General features: G+C 48.0%; 1 protein-coding gene across 8 annotated transcripts in view; it reads right to left on the bottom strand.

The window, feature by feature from the left end:
* SPTBN1 (spectrin beta, non-erythrocytic 1) overlaps nt 1-17,281 on the bottom strand; it is a 196,644-nt gene that overhangs the window by 18,746 nt on the left and 160,617 nt on the right. For 6 of the 8 annotated variants that reach the window (XM_082641908.1, XM_082641911.1, XM_082641909.1 and 3 more), the window contains 9 exons: nt 13,215-13,305; nt 7,911-8,057; nt 6,946-7,209; nt 5,552-5,776; nt 4,836-4,925; nt 4,385-4,663; nt 3,559-3,692; nt 2,126-2,330; nt 1,365-1,739 (listed from right to left, as the gene is read on the bottom strand). In XM_082641908.1, the coding sequence (XP_082498034.1) occupies nt 1,365-1,739; nt 2,126-2,330; nt 3,559-3,692; nt 4,385-4,663; nt 4,836-4,925; nt 5,552-5,776; nt 6,946-7,209; nt 7,911-8,057; nt 13,215-13,305 (1,810 nt within the window). The remainder of the gene's footprint in view (nt 1-1,364; nt 1,740-2,125; nt 2,331-3,558; nt 3,693-4,384; nt 4,664-4,835; nt 4,926-5,551; nt 5,777-6,945; nt 7,210-7,910; nt 8,058-13,214; nt 13,306-17,281) is intronic. The other 2 variants (XM_082641913.1, XM_082641915.1) reach the window with 1 other exon arrangement.

The following is a 17,281-nucleotide window of genomic DNA, read 5'->3' as shown; positions in this document are numbered from 1 at the left end:
GGCCGTGCTCTAAGTGCACGTGCACATCAGACTGCATGGTTCAGGATCCTTACATGCTCACGTGGTGCTCCAGGACCTTACATGCAGTGAGAGCCACTGAACAGGAAGCTGACAAGCATTTGAATGGAGAATCCGCCAGCCGTGAAGGAAAGACTGGAAACCCGCACAATGCATGGTGGGCGCTTTTAAATTCTGCCTGATGCAGACCCTCAGCCTCTCCACAAATCTCTTAAATATTCCCTCCACACCTTCTACCTCCAGGATGGAAAAGGGGAAGCCACTTAACGTGAATGGAGCCCCAGCTGTGACCTACCTTTGCTTTTAGAAGGGGCAAATTAAGGGGAAGACAACAGCAGTAAAGGTGGTCCTTCCATAGAACAAACCCCAAAGCACACCAAAGAAGGCTGGCACACTAGATCAGGGGCTGGCCCACAGCAAATCTGCGCTCCCTGTTTTTATAAAGCTTTCCTGGCACACAGACATGCCCTTCGCTTTCGGATTGTCCGTGGCTGCTTTATGCTACGATGGTGGAGCTGAGTAGTTGTAAATGGACTGTATGTCCCACAAAACCAAAAATCTGTACTGTCTGGGCTTCTACAGAAGAAATCTGCCAACCCCTGCAGTAGATCACTGACGTGCTTCTAAAAGGTAAAAACAAACCTCCTGATATCCTGAGGGCTGATATCTTTAAGAAAATGGACTTCTCTCTAAGATCTTGAAATTTAAGGGAAAAGACAGATACAATTTATTTTTCATCTAATAGGCATAAGACTAAGCAGTAAACTGTGCAGGGATGAGAGTGTGCATTAGAGAGTGATTATACTACAGATCGTTACTGTTATATGGTTATCACTTTGCCAGACAGCTCTTAAACAAAGCCTTAGTGCTAACCACTTCATAGCGGGGGGGGGAAGAGCGGGCATAGTAAAACGTTAGAATCTTGTTTTCTCTCTTTTCTGATACAAAACTCAGACTCTGGTTGACGGAAAATAATGAGGTATCATTTTGGAAATTATTCCAGATGGATATGCCAACGTAATTCAAATTCTTGTTGAGAAGGCCTAAAACTTGTAACTGTCTGTGTATGTGTCTGGGTTGTTTATTTTAATCATAAGTACTGTTCATTCAACAGTGTCTGCGAAATGTGGCACACTGAGAATGTTACGGACTGGTAAGTCCTCCCAGATGGAGCATTACAGCAGTGTGGGTGATACGTGTATGTGCACACGCATGTCCGTTTAATTTGGGCAATTCTTTGAGGCATGTTTTGCGGAGCCAAGGAATGGAGAGAGATGCTCCGAGAGGCACAGAGACACTGTACGGAAAGAAGCCCTCCCACCACCACTGGGCAGCGCCTCACCCACCTGAGTGCCCAGAGCCTGGATGTCGTGCTCAAACGTGGTGTGCATTCTCTGTAAGGTCTCCACTGTGTTCTGATCTCTCCCGAGCTCCTCGGGGAGTTTCTTGTGCTTGTCCTGGATGCGCCCAAAGATCTCCTTGGCATCGTGGTAAAACTTGTGCAGTTCATAGGAGGCGGCGAGGATCTGCGTCCTCGTGTCGATGAGCTCCAGGAGGTCAGCCCAGGCTTCGTTGAGCCCGTCCTTCCACTCAGCGATGGTGGCGGCATCCGAGTGTCCAGAGTTGATGAGTTCGTCTGCCATGTGATTGACCGTGTCCACGCGCTCCTGCCCAATGTTCCCTGTGTCCCGGGCGAATTCCCGGAATCGTTCTTGTAGCATCTGAAACAGGGATACGCACCAAGGAATCAGTGAGACTACTGTGAACACTTTATTTCTTGATCACGTGAATGTCCTTTGGAGAGAAATGCCTGACTTAACAGATCTCAGCTCCAAAGCCTCTTTATCAATCAGGCTTCCTCCTTGCTCACTGCCGCCCAGTAAGGCCTGGGCTCCATCTCCTCTGACCAGAGGAGGACAGGCCGCAGCAGAGAAGTTCAACAACCCCCAAGTCGCCCGGTGACCAAAGTGTCAAGTTGAAACGAAACCCCGCCATCTTTGGCTCAAGTCTGGGGTGCGTTCTCTGCTCGCAGACAAGGCACGCAAGGGGCCTTCCGCAGCCCGCGTGCGCCGCGCGGCCGCCCGGACCCTCTGCCCGCAGTACTTGCCGTGACGTGCTCGTAGTCCTGCCCCAGCTCGTGCGACCCTGCGACCACCTCCCTCTCGGCGATCCACTGCTCCAGGTCGTCGACCTCCCGGTTGAGCTGGAACAGCCGGTGCCTCTCGTCCAGCTTGCCCCTCCTCTCCTCGGCCAGGTCCTTGAGGCCCGCATACAGCTTGTCCACCTTGGACTGCCGCATGCTGATGCGCTCACTGCAGGGGGGGTCGGGGGGAGGGGGGGCGAGATGAGGGGGACATGTTCTTCAGGGAGCCAGTAAACGAGGGGAAATGCCAAGAGATCACATTCTACAACATTTCTCAAAGGAAACCTCAAGTTAACCGATTTAGCCTAAAAAAATAAAACTCCGAACTTTGACCTCAAGTAATGAAGAGCCAACGTGTAACAAAACACAGTGATTAAGGACAAAGGCCATCTTGGCCGTGATGACGGAGGGAGGGGAGAGAAATCGAAACACTCTGCACTGCTGGCTCCGTATGTCAGGACTTCCTCTGACATTAGAAGTTAACCCAGGATCCGTTCTCAGGTGCCATGCTGTCGAAGGGACAGGTAACATCCCCGTCTGCACACACCTTGACCTTCTCTGGGCTGCATGCTCTTCTCTGCCAGGAGGGCAGGCCCTGCTACTCCCATTTCCTGGGTCCTGGGAGTGCAGCATCCATCCCCCTCCCTCCAACTTCTCCCGGAATGACAGTCTTCCAGCATGAAAGCAGTCAGACAAGGACTTATTGATGCCTGTCCTTGAGAGATGAGGAAGGCCACTTTCCTGGGAGTCCTGATCACGAACCCCTGAAGGACGCCCTGTACCAACCCAGCCACTGATCTCATCTCCAACTGGCCTTGGTTAATGCACAAAGCCGATTCTTGTCTGTCTGAGCCGTAACAGGCAGTTCCAGAGAAAGCCTAAAATGACTGCCACTGAAGTGAGCGTGTAAGCCTGGTATGTAACAGGGCAGGAGTACCACACACTCCTTTTTCTTATTCCTGAGGCATTCTCAAGACTCAATGTATATGAGTTCAGAGGCGGCATCATTTTCTTCTCCCCGTAGCCCTTTTAATTTACAGGTCCAAGTATCCTTATCCATTGCTCTATTAAAACTAGTAATTACTTTCCTAAACTGGATGACTTTTTAAACCCAAGGGTAGGTACTTTTATCACCTGTATATCCATGCAAGTCAATCGGTACTTCTGACGCACGACACCAATAATCTTCTCTCAATAGGGCTTGGCCAGCAGGAGATAATCAACCCGCAAGAGTGAGCTCCTGTAATGTAACCGGTCACCCTTCCTGTTCAGCACAGGCCTACTGGGTCTGTTTTAAAAATGCTTCCCAAAGATCTACATTACCAGTTACTCGAGCAAGAGGCCCTGACTGGGGAGGAACCGACAGGCCAGTCTCATCTTCACAGAACAGCACTCACCTTTCGGGATGGCTGTCGGCCACCAGGGCCCGGCTGGTCTTGGAGAGCTGATGCACCGTCTCCGCGTAGTCCTCCACGGCCTGTTCCAGAATCTGGTGCTTCTTCAACATGGAGACGGCGCTCTGCTCATCCTGCTTAGAGAGGGGGCCGTCACAATCACAGCCGTCCCCACACCCCTTGACCCAAAACCCCCTGGAAAAGGGGCTGGCTGACTGCGTGGTGTGGCAGGAGGAAGACTTGGCAGAAAGAAAAAAAGCCACAGGTGTGATATGGGCGTTGGAATACAGAGCGCTCCACGAGCTTCAATGTGGACTGGACCGTGGGAGCCTCTGAAAGACGGACATGAGGATGATGCAGGGTGACGAGGACCCGCTGAAGTATGAGGTAAAGCCCAGGCAAACCAAGTGTATCCTGGCTGGCTGAAAAACTCTCCACGGTCTAACAGCATCCTGGTGAGAATACTTTCAAATACTTCTAGACTGTCTCAAAACAAAAGCATCTACAAATACTTCTAGACTGTCTCAAAACAAAAGCATCCAGTATATACTGTAAAAGGCAGACTTTGGCAAATCTCTATTTAAAAAAGCGGAGGGCATGATGAATCCAGTCTTAACGACAATACCGGGATTCAGACAAAAAAATTCTGTGTCGAGGGGCAAAGAGCCAGGTTCCAGCCACCGGTATGCACCACACTGCCCCCACGACCAAGGCGACAACGAAACGTTTCACAAGGACGTCGCCCCCAGCAGTGCACAAGCTCAGGCTCTGCGTCTGAGGCTCTCCAGCGGCAGGGGTGGGGGGAGGGGACTCGGCCTCCCTGCCTCACCTTGGCCTTCTCCTCGGACATCATGTACAGCTCCTGCTCGCTCATCCACGCCTCGGCCTCGGCCGCGTCGAAGTAGTACTGCTGGGCCTTGTGCGCCTCCTCCAGCCGCCGGTGCCGCTTCTCCGTCTCCTCGATGAGGAGGCCCCACAGCTGCTTCAGGTCGGCCAGCCTCTGCCGGATGGCCTCGGCGTTGAGGCTGCTGTCCGTGACGATGTTCTGGCTCCTCTCAAAGATGTCGTCGATGCGGGGCTGGTGCCCCTGGATCTCCTTCTGCAGGGTCTGTGGGAGCAGGGCATACACGCCGGAGGCTCGCTAAACCGCGGCAGCTCGCTGCTTGTGCTGCGCCTCGGGGGCCAAGGAGAAGCCGCCAGCCCTCAGAGCTCTCCCGCTCACCGCCTTGTAGCATGGCGCCGATTTACCAGGAGGAGCCAGCCCCAGCAGACACGCTTACCTGATTTTTCTTTATTAACAGCTGCACGGTCTGGAGGTTGTGGCCGTGATCCGTGGAAGTTGCCAAAGGCATCCTCTCTCCAACCCACAACTAGAAGGAATTGTAAATAGGTGGTCAGGGCCACTCAAAGAGAACAAATATTTGATGCAAACGAGGGCAGGAGGGGAGAGCAGGGAGGCCAGCATGAGAGAGGAAGTGTGTTCAACCCCACTGGGGGATAAATGACAAGGTCCTACTGTACAGCACAGTGAACCATATTCAATACCCTGTGATAAACCGTAATGGAAAAGAATATGAAAAAGGACATATACACGTATAACTGAGTCACTCTGCTGTACAGCGGAAATTAACACAACGTTATAAATAAACTACACTTTAATACAATTTAGAAAAAGAAAAAGAATCCCACTGGGAAGGGCGGCCTGGGGAGCCTGCCCTTCTCCTCCGATACAGGGCACGGGCCAGCCTTCCAGACCTTACTTCATCCTCAATACCGGACTCTCCGTGAGTCCTCATTCTTTGTTTGTAAAACTACCGTTCGAGGGGCATTAAACCCTTGAGTTATGTTTAGAAAACCCGACAGAAAAACAGAGTTACATTTTGCGTGGATACACAGAGCAGGGCTGGGACGGCTCAGCTCACTGACGTGACCAAGGTGGGTCGGGCCCAGCAGTGAGAACACGGGCACCAGGCTGGCCAGGAAGGGAGGTACTCACGATCTCGTCCTCCACGTCCCTGTTGAACTGATGGATCTCTCTGGAGGCCAGCAGGTTCTGTTTCCTCTCGTTCAGGGGCTCCAGCAGCGCCATGAACTTGGTCTGCACGGTGAGGCGCTTGCTGTCTACCTCGTCCGTGCTCTTCCCCTCCTGGCTCAGGGCCTGCGCCTGGCTCTGGAGCTCTTCGATCTCCTTCTTCCGCACCTCCATCTGATTCTCCAGCATCTGAGGGCGAAGACAGACCCACCTTCACACCCGAGACGAGGGACACACGGAGGGTGCTGTAAAATGTTCCCTTGTGGCACTGGCCCAAATGCAAGACCCAAGAATATTCACTGATACAGTGGAGAGCCCAAGAAATGGTTCCGCATGGCCAGCGAACAGCAATTAGCTCTCCACTTAGTCAGCTGATCTTTCAAAAAAAAAAATTCCTAGAAAGATTTTTTTCAACTTGGGAGCAACTGTCAAGTTTATCCAGGAACTTAGGAGGCAAATGACAGGGGAAACAAGAATTAATTATGGGGAAAGGACAGTCTTCATCTGCCTGTTCAGAAGCCATAACGATGCTGGAAACCAGCTGAACTCCCAGGAAGGAGTCAGGTCTTCTGCTTCCAGTTCTTTTAGGCCAGAAGGACAGCCAATGTTACCATCTCCTCTCGATTTCTTCAGTCAGAAAGCTGATTATTCTTTTTTAAAACTGGATAATGGCTAAAAACATCCTAACTGTGTATTTACATGAGGAAAACGAGCGAAAGCAGAAGCAGAGGTCTCTCACTCAGGAAAGACCACCCTGGGAAGCCCACACACTGCTGGCTTAGAGACAAGGGGCTGGCGTCTGAGAATAAACTGACTCTTTTCTTAGGTAGGGGAGGACTCGGCCACACACTGCAAACCTGGCCCAGGGAGCTCCTGCCAGGTTCTGCCACCAACTTGCTTGCTCAACCTCACCAGAGCTGTTTCCTCCTCAATTCAGAGTAAATTCATTGGCCCTTAGAAGGGCTTTACTGTGACGCAAAAAAACCCCAAATTTCTTTTATTATTTATAAAGTGCCCTGAACAACTCAGGTAACTATCACATATCTAGACGTTATACAGCCAAGTATGCAAACACAATAACTTTCCTTCATGTAAATTGCAGACTAAATGAAATGAATATTTACTCAACTGTTAAGTGGTGATACTATCCATCAACCAAGATGATAATGAAAGAATATTTCCATGCATGGACACCCAACACTGCTACTGTGTCTTTCCAGTTGATTCTGGAAATGTCCCACGATGCTGTCAGAGCCCGCTGTGCTGGGTTAAAATCCCTTCACACACCAAGGGGATGTCTGAGAACACGGTGGGCGAGTTAAGACTATCAGGACCACGGCAGGGAAACAGCCACTTGCCTGTTGCTTTTTCAGCAGGATGTTGACACTGGTGAGGTCTTTGCCATAGTCGTCAGATTGAATCTGACTCTCCAGGCCGTGCAGCCATTTGTCCAGATCTGCACAGCTCTGGGTGAAGAGTTCAGCTCTGTTTGCATCGAAGAGCCGCTGGGCCTTGGTCTGTGTGGTAGACTCAAGGACTTCCCACATTTTATGTAAACCTGTGAGTTTCTCCTTCACCACGGCTTCCGTCTCTGGCTTTTCTGAGATGAGCTGCATTCCTTCCTGGAAAACACACATACATGCAGTTTGCAGGAGAATAGGTGCTACTGTGAAAAACAAACCTGAGATATTTGATCTGTGAGTTTCTTATTCATTCAACACACACACACACGCACGTGCAGCCTTTCCACGTAGAGTTAACTGCTCAACAAAACTGACAATGGCCTGGCCTACTGTGGTTTTCACAGGCGTGGAGCACCAAGTGATTGCTGGGGCTTAGGGACACTTGATGCCAATAACCTAAAACTCCATCCCCTCCACATCACCCCCAAGAGACCATAATACATTATTTTAACCGTTAAGAGTTTGAAACCATACAGAGTGTGAAGGAAGAGAAGGGTGGGGGGTGAATGTCACATTCATGCTCTATTGTGCTGCAGAGAACCTCCCTGTGCCAAAGCAACACATTTTAGATTATTTAAAATATATAATATTTCTAAGTTCCATGGATCCGCTCAGTCTCTGTCACAGTCCAGCACACATAACATGATCAACAGAGTGAGGACGCCGCCCCAGGGACTTGCGGTCCATCAGGGGCAGCAGATGAGACACGGGACTGCTCCTGGCTGTGTAACTTCTGTATGTGGTCAGATATGACTCAAATATGCTGGAAAACGTGTTAAATACAAAGGAGCTCATTTCCACCCAGTTCGTTTACTCACCACGGCCACACTGATGGAGCCCCATCAAACATCTTAACTCACCTTCTCAATTTTGTCAAGCCATTCTTTGTTGGATGCGAGTTCTGCCATAAAGGCTTGATGTTTTAACCATTTGCTGTGCAGATTTCTGGCTTCATCATAAGACATGTCCTGGGCTGTAAGCATCTTTTCATTGATCCAGAGAGACAGCTAGGAAAGAAAAAAAAATCAGGAAGGTTTCAGAGATTGTGATCACAGTGACATCAGCCTTTCTTCTGCCCGGAAAGAGCCATTATGTCGTACTATACACACTCCACGTTTCCAAGTCAACAGACAACCAAACGTTCACTTTACAACCCTGACCCGTCACAGCAGGTATCTCCACTGCATGGACAGTGTACCGGAGCCTTGCTCCCGACTATGTATCCAGGAGTACAAGAGTGCTCCGAGCCAGCTTTCAAACTGCTTGGCACCCTTAACCAGCTTTTCCCCCAAAGGCTTGTGTTTAAAATTCTGCCCTAACCGGGCTAAGTCACAACCTTCTTTCTCCTTCAAAGAGCCGTGCCAGCTATACCATGTTAAGCATGATTAAGTGTCTTCTACTCTGTTCGGGAATCTTTTTACTCTTTTAGTTCTTTTATTTAAAAAAACCAAAGCCCCTACTCTTCTATCGCTCCCTTTTCCTTCACAGGCCTATCTATGGGGATGCCAAAAAGCGTAAGTAACTTGCTCACTATAGGGGTAAGGTAGCAACGATGCCCTCTCAACGCTCCCTTCAAGTCTGAGTCACCTTCCCCTTTTCTTCCTCTGTCTGTAAAGAACCTTCCATTCAGACCAAGAAACACTTCACAGGACTTGATTTTGAGGCCCAACATGTCTTGCTTGGATCTGAACTCTAGGAAGCCTCTTCACAGAGCCTGCCAGCCACTGACAGACAGATCTGAGAAGCCTGGGGCAGGAGTCAGCCCAGCCTGGCTCCTGGACACACTTCTCCTGCTGGCTTTCATCCTGATTTGCCTGACTCCTCACTGCCTGCCTGTAGTTGGCCACACCAGGGTCCTAATTCCTACCCCATCACAGCCCTAACCAGGAAGAGCTTTTGTTTGCCCAGGTGAAAGATACGCAGACAAACGCAGGATCAGCCTGGAACCAGAAGCAAACGTCTTCAGGGGCTGTGCCATTTCTCCTAATGTGACCACAAGAAGCCACGCTTACACCAGTTGCTGCCACAGCGAATTTGCACCCAAACTGCTTCATGGTCCCATCACCAAAGGTTTAGAAATGGTGCATAAAACCAACAGAAACGCTTACAAAATCAACAATTCTGAGGCCATTCACTTGCACCCTGGGCTGCTGCTAGGAAAGGCTTCCCCATAAATTTGCTTCAACAATACAAAGTCTGTTCTTTGAAAACGATGTCAAGGAGGGTGATGCGGGTCACGGGAGCACCCCGGCTCTGCACATGGGTGAACCCCCAGGCACCATCCCTACTTTCCTCAGGATACTCACCCACCACACAGGAGGGAGTGGGGCTGAAAGCAAAAGGTAGTGAGATCTTTGATGTCACGCTTTATTAAGGGAAAAACCCCCAGTAAATCTCATAAAGCCCTTTGTAAGCAAGGAGCATAGATTTGTTACACAATAACCGAGACACTAAATTTCCTACTTTAAAAGCATTACCTATTTTCCTTCCAGTTACCTGAGTAACTAAGATCTGAAATGCTATGGCCGTTCAATCTAAGGAGAAAAGAGGTTAAAAGGAAACCAAATGGTAAAACTTTCCCCTGTACTCTGTACACACACACACACTAAACACAATAAAAGGCATTTATCCGAAGTGCAAAGGACATTCACATATTTGCGCTATTCATAAACACCTACCCAAGAGAAATTTTTAAAAAAAGAGCTACATAAAAATCAGAGGCTTATAAACAAATCTGCTCTTTGCTGAACACATCACCCTACAGATAAAGCAGCGTGCAATGCAGCACAATGAAACGGAGCTATGGAACTTGCTAGTTTATCAGCCCTCCATCAGCATTCTGGAATCAGAAACACAGTTATTATTTGTGGGCATTTACAAAGGTCATTTAAGAATATACTCATTCTCTGCAGAACAGAACACAGTGCAGATTGGAAAAGGATAGGAAAAAATGCTTTGATCACTGAGTTAAGCTCACAGCAAAGCACTGAACTCGCTGTCCCTGTGCCACCACGTCTAGTTATACTGTCCTCCTGGGGAAAAACAAATCAATTTCAGAAAACAGGAGGTATGGTGGGAGGGAAGACAACAGAAAAGCAGCACCTTTTAAATCATTCATTTTTCAGGATATCACATTAAAAGAACGGTACAAAAATTATGATACTCTTTGTGTCGCTATCTATGACTGGGACTAGGTGGGCCCTGCTCATTCCCACGGCACCGCTGCGATAAATTCCCCCCATCCAGCAAGTGTTTCTGGGGGGCTGGCAGTGGTGGCAGAATTCACAACCCAGCCCCCTCTAGCCTCTAACCCACGAGGAAGGGAGCGTGACAGCGAGGCAACCTGGATTCTCCAGACCTTGAACAACACCAACAGCCAGCAATGGTATTAAATCTGACCTCTGGGTGCTCCGTAAAACTCCACCAGCACAATAACAGATAGATGTTCAAATTGTGGGCCGGTCCACACACAAGCTCCATTCTCAGAGGTTCTGGCTTAAAAGGGGTGTATTTTAATGAGGCTGAATGATGGAAAGTTTAGAGTCAAAGAATAGTATCTCTTAATAATAACATCACCCCTTTGCTTGTACTGCTACACTGAGGGCTTTTTTTTTTTTTTTTTAAAAGCTATGACTTAAACCAGGATTGACTCTTTTATTTATTTATCTATTTATTTTGGGCTGTGTTGGGTCTTCGTTTCTGCGCGAGGGCCCTCTCTAGTTGCGGCGAGCGGGGGCCATTCTTCATCGCAGTGCGTGGGCCTCTCACTGTCACGGCCCGCCGTTGCGGAGCACAGGCTCCAGACGCGCAGGCTCAGTAGCTGTGGCTCACGGGCCTAGTTGCTCCGCAGCATGTGGGATCCTCCCAGAACAGGGCTCGAACCCGCGTCCCCTGCATTGGCAGGCAGATTCTCAACCACTGCGCCACCAGGGAAGCCCCTACACTGAGGGTTTTGGAGCCCCAAACCTGACCTAAATTCCGTCACTATGTGGAAACTATATATGCTGATGTGGTACCCCCAGCAGATCCTATGGTTGTACTAACTCTTAATGAGGTTCAAGGAGAGAAGGATAAACCAGGGAGACTTGGCCGAGCAGTCACAGAGAGACCTGCGCAACATCTCCAGGACAAAAAAGCCCAGTCAAAACCTCTGTGCATACTTTGAGGGGAAATCGTGCAGGGCTGAACCCTCTGGGCATGCCTAACAGTCACTGGTGTGTGTTAAGGAGGGAACTCCTTGTAACTAAGGATGCTAATTTGGAACAAGCGTTAACAGAGATCTAAAAATCTACTAAAACTATTTCCTGTGATTCAACTTGGAAGGACTATCGTTTTATCTGCTTAGTTTTCCCACACATTTCTATTTTCAAATCCACACGTATGTAAATGGAAAATGGGGGCTGGAAATTTCAACTGAGCTTCTCTCAAAGGTTCCTCCGTCCTCTCACTTCCTGCTCATTTCCTGGCATTCTTTTTCCCAAATTTAGTCCAGGTTTCACCACGCTCAGGTCAATGAATTTCATCTCAGGAACTTGTCCTTTAAGCAAGGGTATGGAATCCCACTGATTTCCCCAGCACAACACTTCCAATATGTCTTGAGGTTAAAACAAGTCACTGGTGGTGCTTCAAGGGAAACATCAAGGTACTGCAGGGACCTTCGATCTGGGGAAGGCACAGCCCAGGCTGCAAACGTCTCCTGACAACTTTCACTCCTTCCAGTGCTGAAGGGCCACTTGGTATTCACTGCAGCACATCATGCAACTCTACACAGCTAACCTTGGAGCCCATTACTCTTCCCCATGCCTTGTCTGGGACGTGAATGCCTCTTTAAATGAGCATCCTATTCAAATAGGTTATTCATGCTCAGGTGTCACTTGAAGAGGCACTCCTGTCCTCAGCCTGTCTGGCTCCAGGCAAACCCCGAGAGACCTAGGTCCATCAGTGTGGCCCTGAAAGCCAACAGACCCTAAGCCACATAGTTGAGGGGCTTTCTTCCCTTCTCAAGGTTTAGCTACTAGAGCATATTTTTCAGATTCACAGTAAGACAGCAGTTTAGTGGACATGAAGGATCGCTTCTGTCACCGACTCTGACTCAGCTGTTATTAGAGCCACATTTCTTTTAACACACAGCTATAAGTTTGCATGTGAGGGATTTGTGATGAGTTCAGTCATATTTTTAGCACATGACCTTGATCCTCTCCCCACCCCTCAAACTCCCCGTCCCCAATGTCCCTGCAGCTTCACTTGGATATTCTTCATCCCATTTCTGCCTCCAATGGGATTTAAAGTCTAATAAACCAGAGAGGACCGGGTCTCACTGTGGTTCTCTGGCAGACAGTGAAATACGATGTGCTCGTAATCTTCACCCATGTGAAGTCAGCTAGATGCTTTTTTCCAACTAGCTTGCAGAGAGATTGCATTTTTCTGGCAAACTTTAGTTTCCCCAGCTTGTTTATGCATGTATCAGGGGAGCATGAAATAGTTTGAGAATCATCAGATTAATACCACATGCTAAAACTCGAGTTTGAAATCAGGATTACTGCTCTTGGCATATCAGACAGACACCTGAGGAGCCTGAAAGATGGATATTTCAAGGTCTTCAGTGAATAAGAAAGTCAGTTTTTATGTTTTTAAATCTTTCTTCTTACCTGGGTAGCCAACTGCAGTTCCTTTTAGTTCTTTCCTTCTGTACTATTAAATGTGCGTTATTGTAAATAGTTTAAAATATAATATTAGATGCTTTTAGGTTACAGAATACTTGAGAATATCACTGTCTTTGACGATAGAAATGTTCTACATCTGCATTGTTCATGTGATATGGCAGCCACGAATCACAGTTGGCTACTGAGCACTTAAAATACAGCGAGTATGATGGAGGAACTACACTCTTAATTTCATTTGATTTAAAATGAGACAGCCGCATGTAGCTAGTGTCTACTGTGTTGGACAGCACAGTCCTAGACTACAGTATTCTAGATCGTAATAATCTGGTTACTCTAAGTGGTAGCTTGTAGGCTGGAGAACTGACACTGCCCCACCTGCAAATTATAGACGTGATATGAATTTCTGGCCTCAGTTAATTTTATAATTCCAAGGGCTCTTATGTCAAATGCTCGGCCGCTCCTGTGAGAAGAGAGGAAAGGAGGAGTTAAAAGGAGACGCACCTCCTGACAATCTTGCAGGAATTTCTGAAGATCCCTGTTGTCCTTCAGTCTCATCAGAAGCTCACTGGCTGCCTCACGATTCTTCCTATGTCTGTTACAAAGATAATAAAAATAATTTTAAAAAGAGGAAGTAGGGAATCTTGAAATGCAGAATTTACAACTCAGCTTCTTTCCTGGGTCTCAATATATGCTGAAAACAGTTTGCTTACAGTTCTCAATCATGTCAAGGAGACAAGATAACCAAGAGAGTTGCGCATCCTCCAAATGAGTAAGCCATGGTACAAGAGACCATCACACCTGTCCCAGCCACACAACAGGCCAGGATGCAGGCAAAAGAGCTTCATAAATCTGGTGTTAGGGGAGAAAAACCTTGAGCCATGTGCTGAGTAAGGGTCTCCATTTTAGAAACTATGTGAGAATATGAAATTGATCTTTAAGAAACTCATACCTGGGTGACAGGCCAGGTACATGGCTAAGAAAATGCATAAAACCATGTAACTGGCTTAAAGGAACCTTCCCTGATAATGAGATTCTCGTCAGGAGAAAAACTCACCCAAATCAACAATAAACCAAGAATGAAAATTTCCAGACCTGTGACATCACACACCTAACTCAATCCCACTCTTCATTAATAGATAAGGGTCATCAAGGTTTAAAGAAGTTAAAGCACAAAACCTTAACCGAGAAACTTAAAAGAACTGGAAGGAGCCGCTGAACTTGGGGAACGACAAGGGACGTGGAGTGCTCGCTCTCCAGCCCGGATGCTGGGCACAGGGCTTCTTGGCACATGCTGTGGAGGTGCCCGAACTCCCCTGCAAGCCTCCTTTACGCACCCAGGGGCTTCTCCACCAGACTGTGAAGAAGAGCTGTGTGAACGCTGTGAGTGCCATGAGTGCCATGGAAAGGGCTACCTTCATGTGGTCCTACTGCCATGGGGCAGAGCTGTACCACACTGAGCATCGAGAAGCATCACCATAACACAGCTCCCCCACCTTCCCAAGGAACCCAAGCGCCAGCCAGCCAAAGCAAAGGGTGCGAAGAAGGGCAAAGGAAGAGTGCAAACGGGGAGGTTTGGTTTTTCATTCCAATTCCCAAAGCACTTTCTTTTTTTTTTTTTTTGCTGTACGCGGGCCTCTCACTGCTGTGGCCTCTCCCATTGCGGAGCACAGGCTCCGGACACACAGGCTCCGCGGCCATGGCTCGCGGGCCCAGCCGCTCCGCGGCATGTGGGATCTTCCGGGATCGGGGCACGAACCCGTGTCCCCTGCATCGGCAGGTGGACTCTCAACCACTGCGCCACCAGGGAAGCCCCCCCAAAGCACTTTCTTGCTGCAGTGCCTGGGCAAGGTCTCTTGACCAGCCCTGACTGCCCCCATGGCAGGGAGGAAGAAGAACACGACCTCTGATTCTCTACAACTCCAAGAAAGGGCAGCTCAGGGAGCACCTCATGCCAACTGGCTTTTAAAGAACCTTCTTCAAGAGCAAGAAAGACTACAGTGACGCATGTGTCACACAGGCCTGCAGTGGCTGCTGGCAACAAGGGACAGTGGCAGCACTGTAGCTACCATCTTGCCTGGGGACCAAAGGGAAATGCCCTCTGTTCCTACGGGTACCGGCGACTACAGAACACAGCAATAACGTGAATGGAAATAATACTGTCAGGTATTATTGTTTATTATAATATGTTTATACCACTTAGGCAAAATGCAACAATAGAAAAGTACTTCTCATTATAATGCTAAATGAAAAGAGTTTATGCACAGCCAATGATACAAAACTCCAAGATACAAATTGGCAAAGCAAAAACTAAAATGGCATGTGCTAAGGGTGAGATTAAAAAGTAGTAGTTTCTACCTCCCCTCCGAATTTTAACATTGTGGCTTTTATAAGAAAAAATAAAAGGCCAAAGCCCCTTTACTTCATTGCTATCCTTTCTCAAAGATCAAAAATTTAAAAAAAATGTTTTTTAAAGACTGTTAGTGATTTTGGACTAAGGGAATTAGTCATCTAAAAATGTGGGTGGGGAAGGAATGTCAAGAAAAGTTCTTCAAGTTCCCAACCCTCAAATTCCAGTCACCATCTGTAGGGGGATTTAAGAGAAAGAAAGCAAATAAAGCAAACCTTCAGGAGGAAGGTAATTTGAGTTGGAGTTAAGTCACAAAATGCAAGAGTCCTGCCTTTAGCCAAAGGCCTTGAATGAAAGTTCCCGTTCCCTTCCCCGGCGTCACACAAAAATGCTACAATGGCAAGGAGTAATCAGAGACACGGGCAGTTAAACCAGGACATGCAACTCTGAAGCTCGTAGAAATAACAGGAGTAAAAATAACTTCAAACACTGAGAAAATTTACTAAGAGAGAAATACCACCGGACGGAATCTTGAATGTCTCTCTTATATAATCAAGACTCACACGTGCCCAGTAGACTTCTGCCTGGACAATTTTCCTCTTTCGGTGGGTGCATGAAGGAGGGAAAGGCCAAGTGGTGATTTAAGGCCTCATGTCCAAACAACACAGATCAGGAGGGCATGAGGATGGCCTCTGGGTGATGTGCTCTGTGGAACGAAAAATAGCTACACGGGCAGCTGAGATGGTTGCTGCTTCAGAAAACCCTCGAGAGAAGTGAGCATGGCTTAACAGTGCACTAGTGGTCACCAATGGTATTCACGGGAAGTGAAACTTGGGAAGGTCTTTCGAGGGGAGATCGTGGATTTAATTATAGGGAAGGACCTTCTTAAACTTGGCCGTAGCTTCCCACACTCCTAAGAGTGCTCTTTGGGGCAAGGTTACATCTCTTGCTTTCTTTCCATGTCTCACCACCTACCCCTATAATGAGACTCAAAAGCTCCTCACCACATGAGGCAGATATTGGGCTTAACTGTGGTTCTTATGGAAAATAAAGAACCACAGGTACCTAAGTAAAGTGGGTTGGTGATTTTTAAGCTTTATTTCCCACGTGAGATCAGGTCTGGCTTTATGAAACTGGACACTTTTCCTTTTCTCCCAGGACTGCACTGGGGCTGGAATTTCCCTCTGAGCCAGGAAGCTCACCCGTTCACACCCCCCTGAGCAGGCTTGGACAGCAGGCTCCTTTCCACCCAGTCACAAGCCCTTTACAGGCCACTCATGCCCCACCCACATCTGTTAAGAGTCAGTGTCTTTGTTCTAGTACTTCTTCTCAACAAACTTCAGTGGGAATCGATGAGATTTCCAGAACGTAAGCAGGTTATGATGATTTTGCTTCCTACAAAAATAGCTTCACGGGAGCGCCAGAATGTTTCTGGACAGGGATCAGATCCAAAGAGTTAGATATTTACTTAGCTTGTGCCCTGACACCACCTGGAACTCAGATTTGTATATTTTTTTATAACAGGCCAGTGTCCTCTGGGGTCAAGTTTCAGATCTTGAGGCCTCTGGGGATATTAAAGTGAAACCAGAATTTGGTTAACACGCGCTGAGGAAAATAAGAAAATGTAGTCCTCCTGAGGGCAGATCACTGGAAAGCCCCGTCCCCCTTCCATCTCTCTTATGCTTACGGATAGTCCCCCTTCCATCTCTCTTATGCTTACGGATAGTCCCCCTTCCATCTCTCTTATGCTTACGGATAGTAGGGAATCTTCTTCCCAAAGCTTTTTTTTTTTTTTTTTTTTTTTTTTTTTAGTTTCTGCTTTATAACAAAGTGAATCAGTCATACATATACATCTGTTCCCACATCCCTTCCCTCATGCATCTCCAACAGAAATCCCCAGGAGGCCTTGGAACCCCACGGGCCCAGGCTCTCAGTCAAGGACAAAAGGAAGGTTAAGCCGCACTTGAGAGCTGCTGAAGCATTCTCTCACATCCAGGAGCCTCCGGTCTTGACAGAGTCACCTGCTTCCAACAAGCCCTTGCAGCTGTAGCATCGGGGGATGGATAAACACACTGAGGAAGCTGCCAGGCAGCTGCACGCCTGCCTGAACACAAGTGTCCCCAGTGGCCCGGCCTGTCTTCAGGAAACCAGCTGTGTGCACCTAACATGGAAGAACATGGTGTACCATGTTTACAAAACAACGTGAGATTTAACATTAAGA

Source organism: Mesoplodon mirus (assembly GCF_964341445.2).
Source record: "Mesoplodon mirus genome assembly, chromosome: 14".
NCBI lineage: Eukaryota > Metazoa > Chordata > Mammalia > Artiodactyla > Ziphiidae > Mesoplodon > Mesoplodon mirus.
Note: the sequence above shows the minus strand (reverse complement) of the source record. Positions and strands in the feature narration are given on the sequence as shown.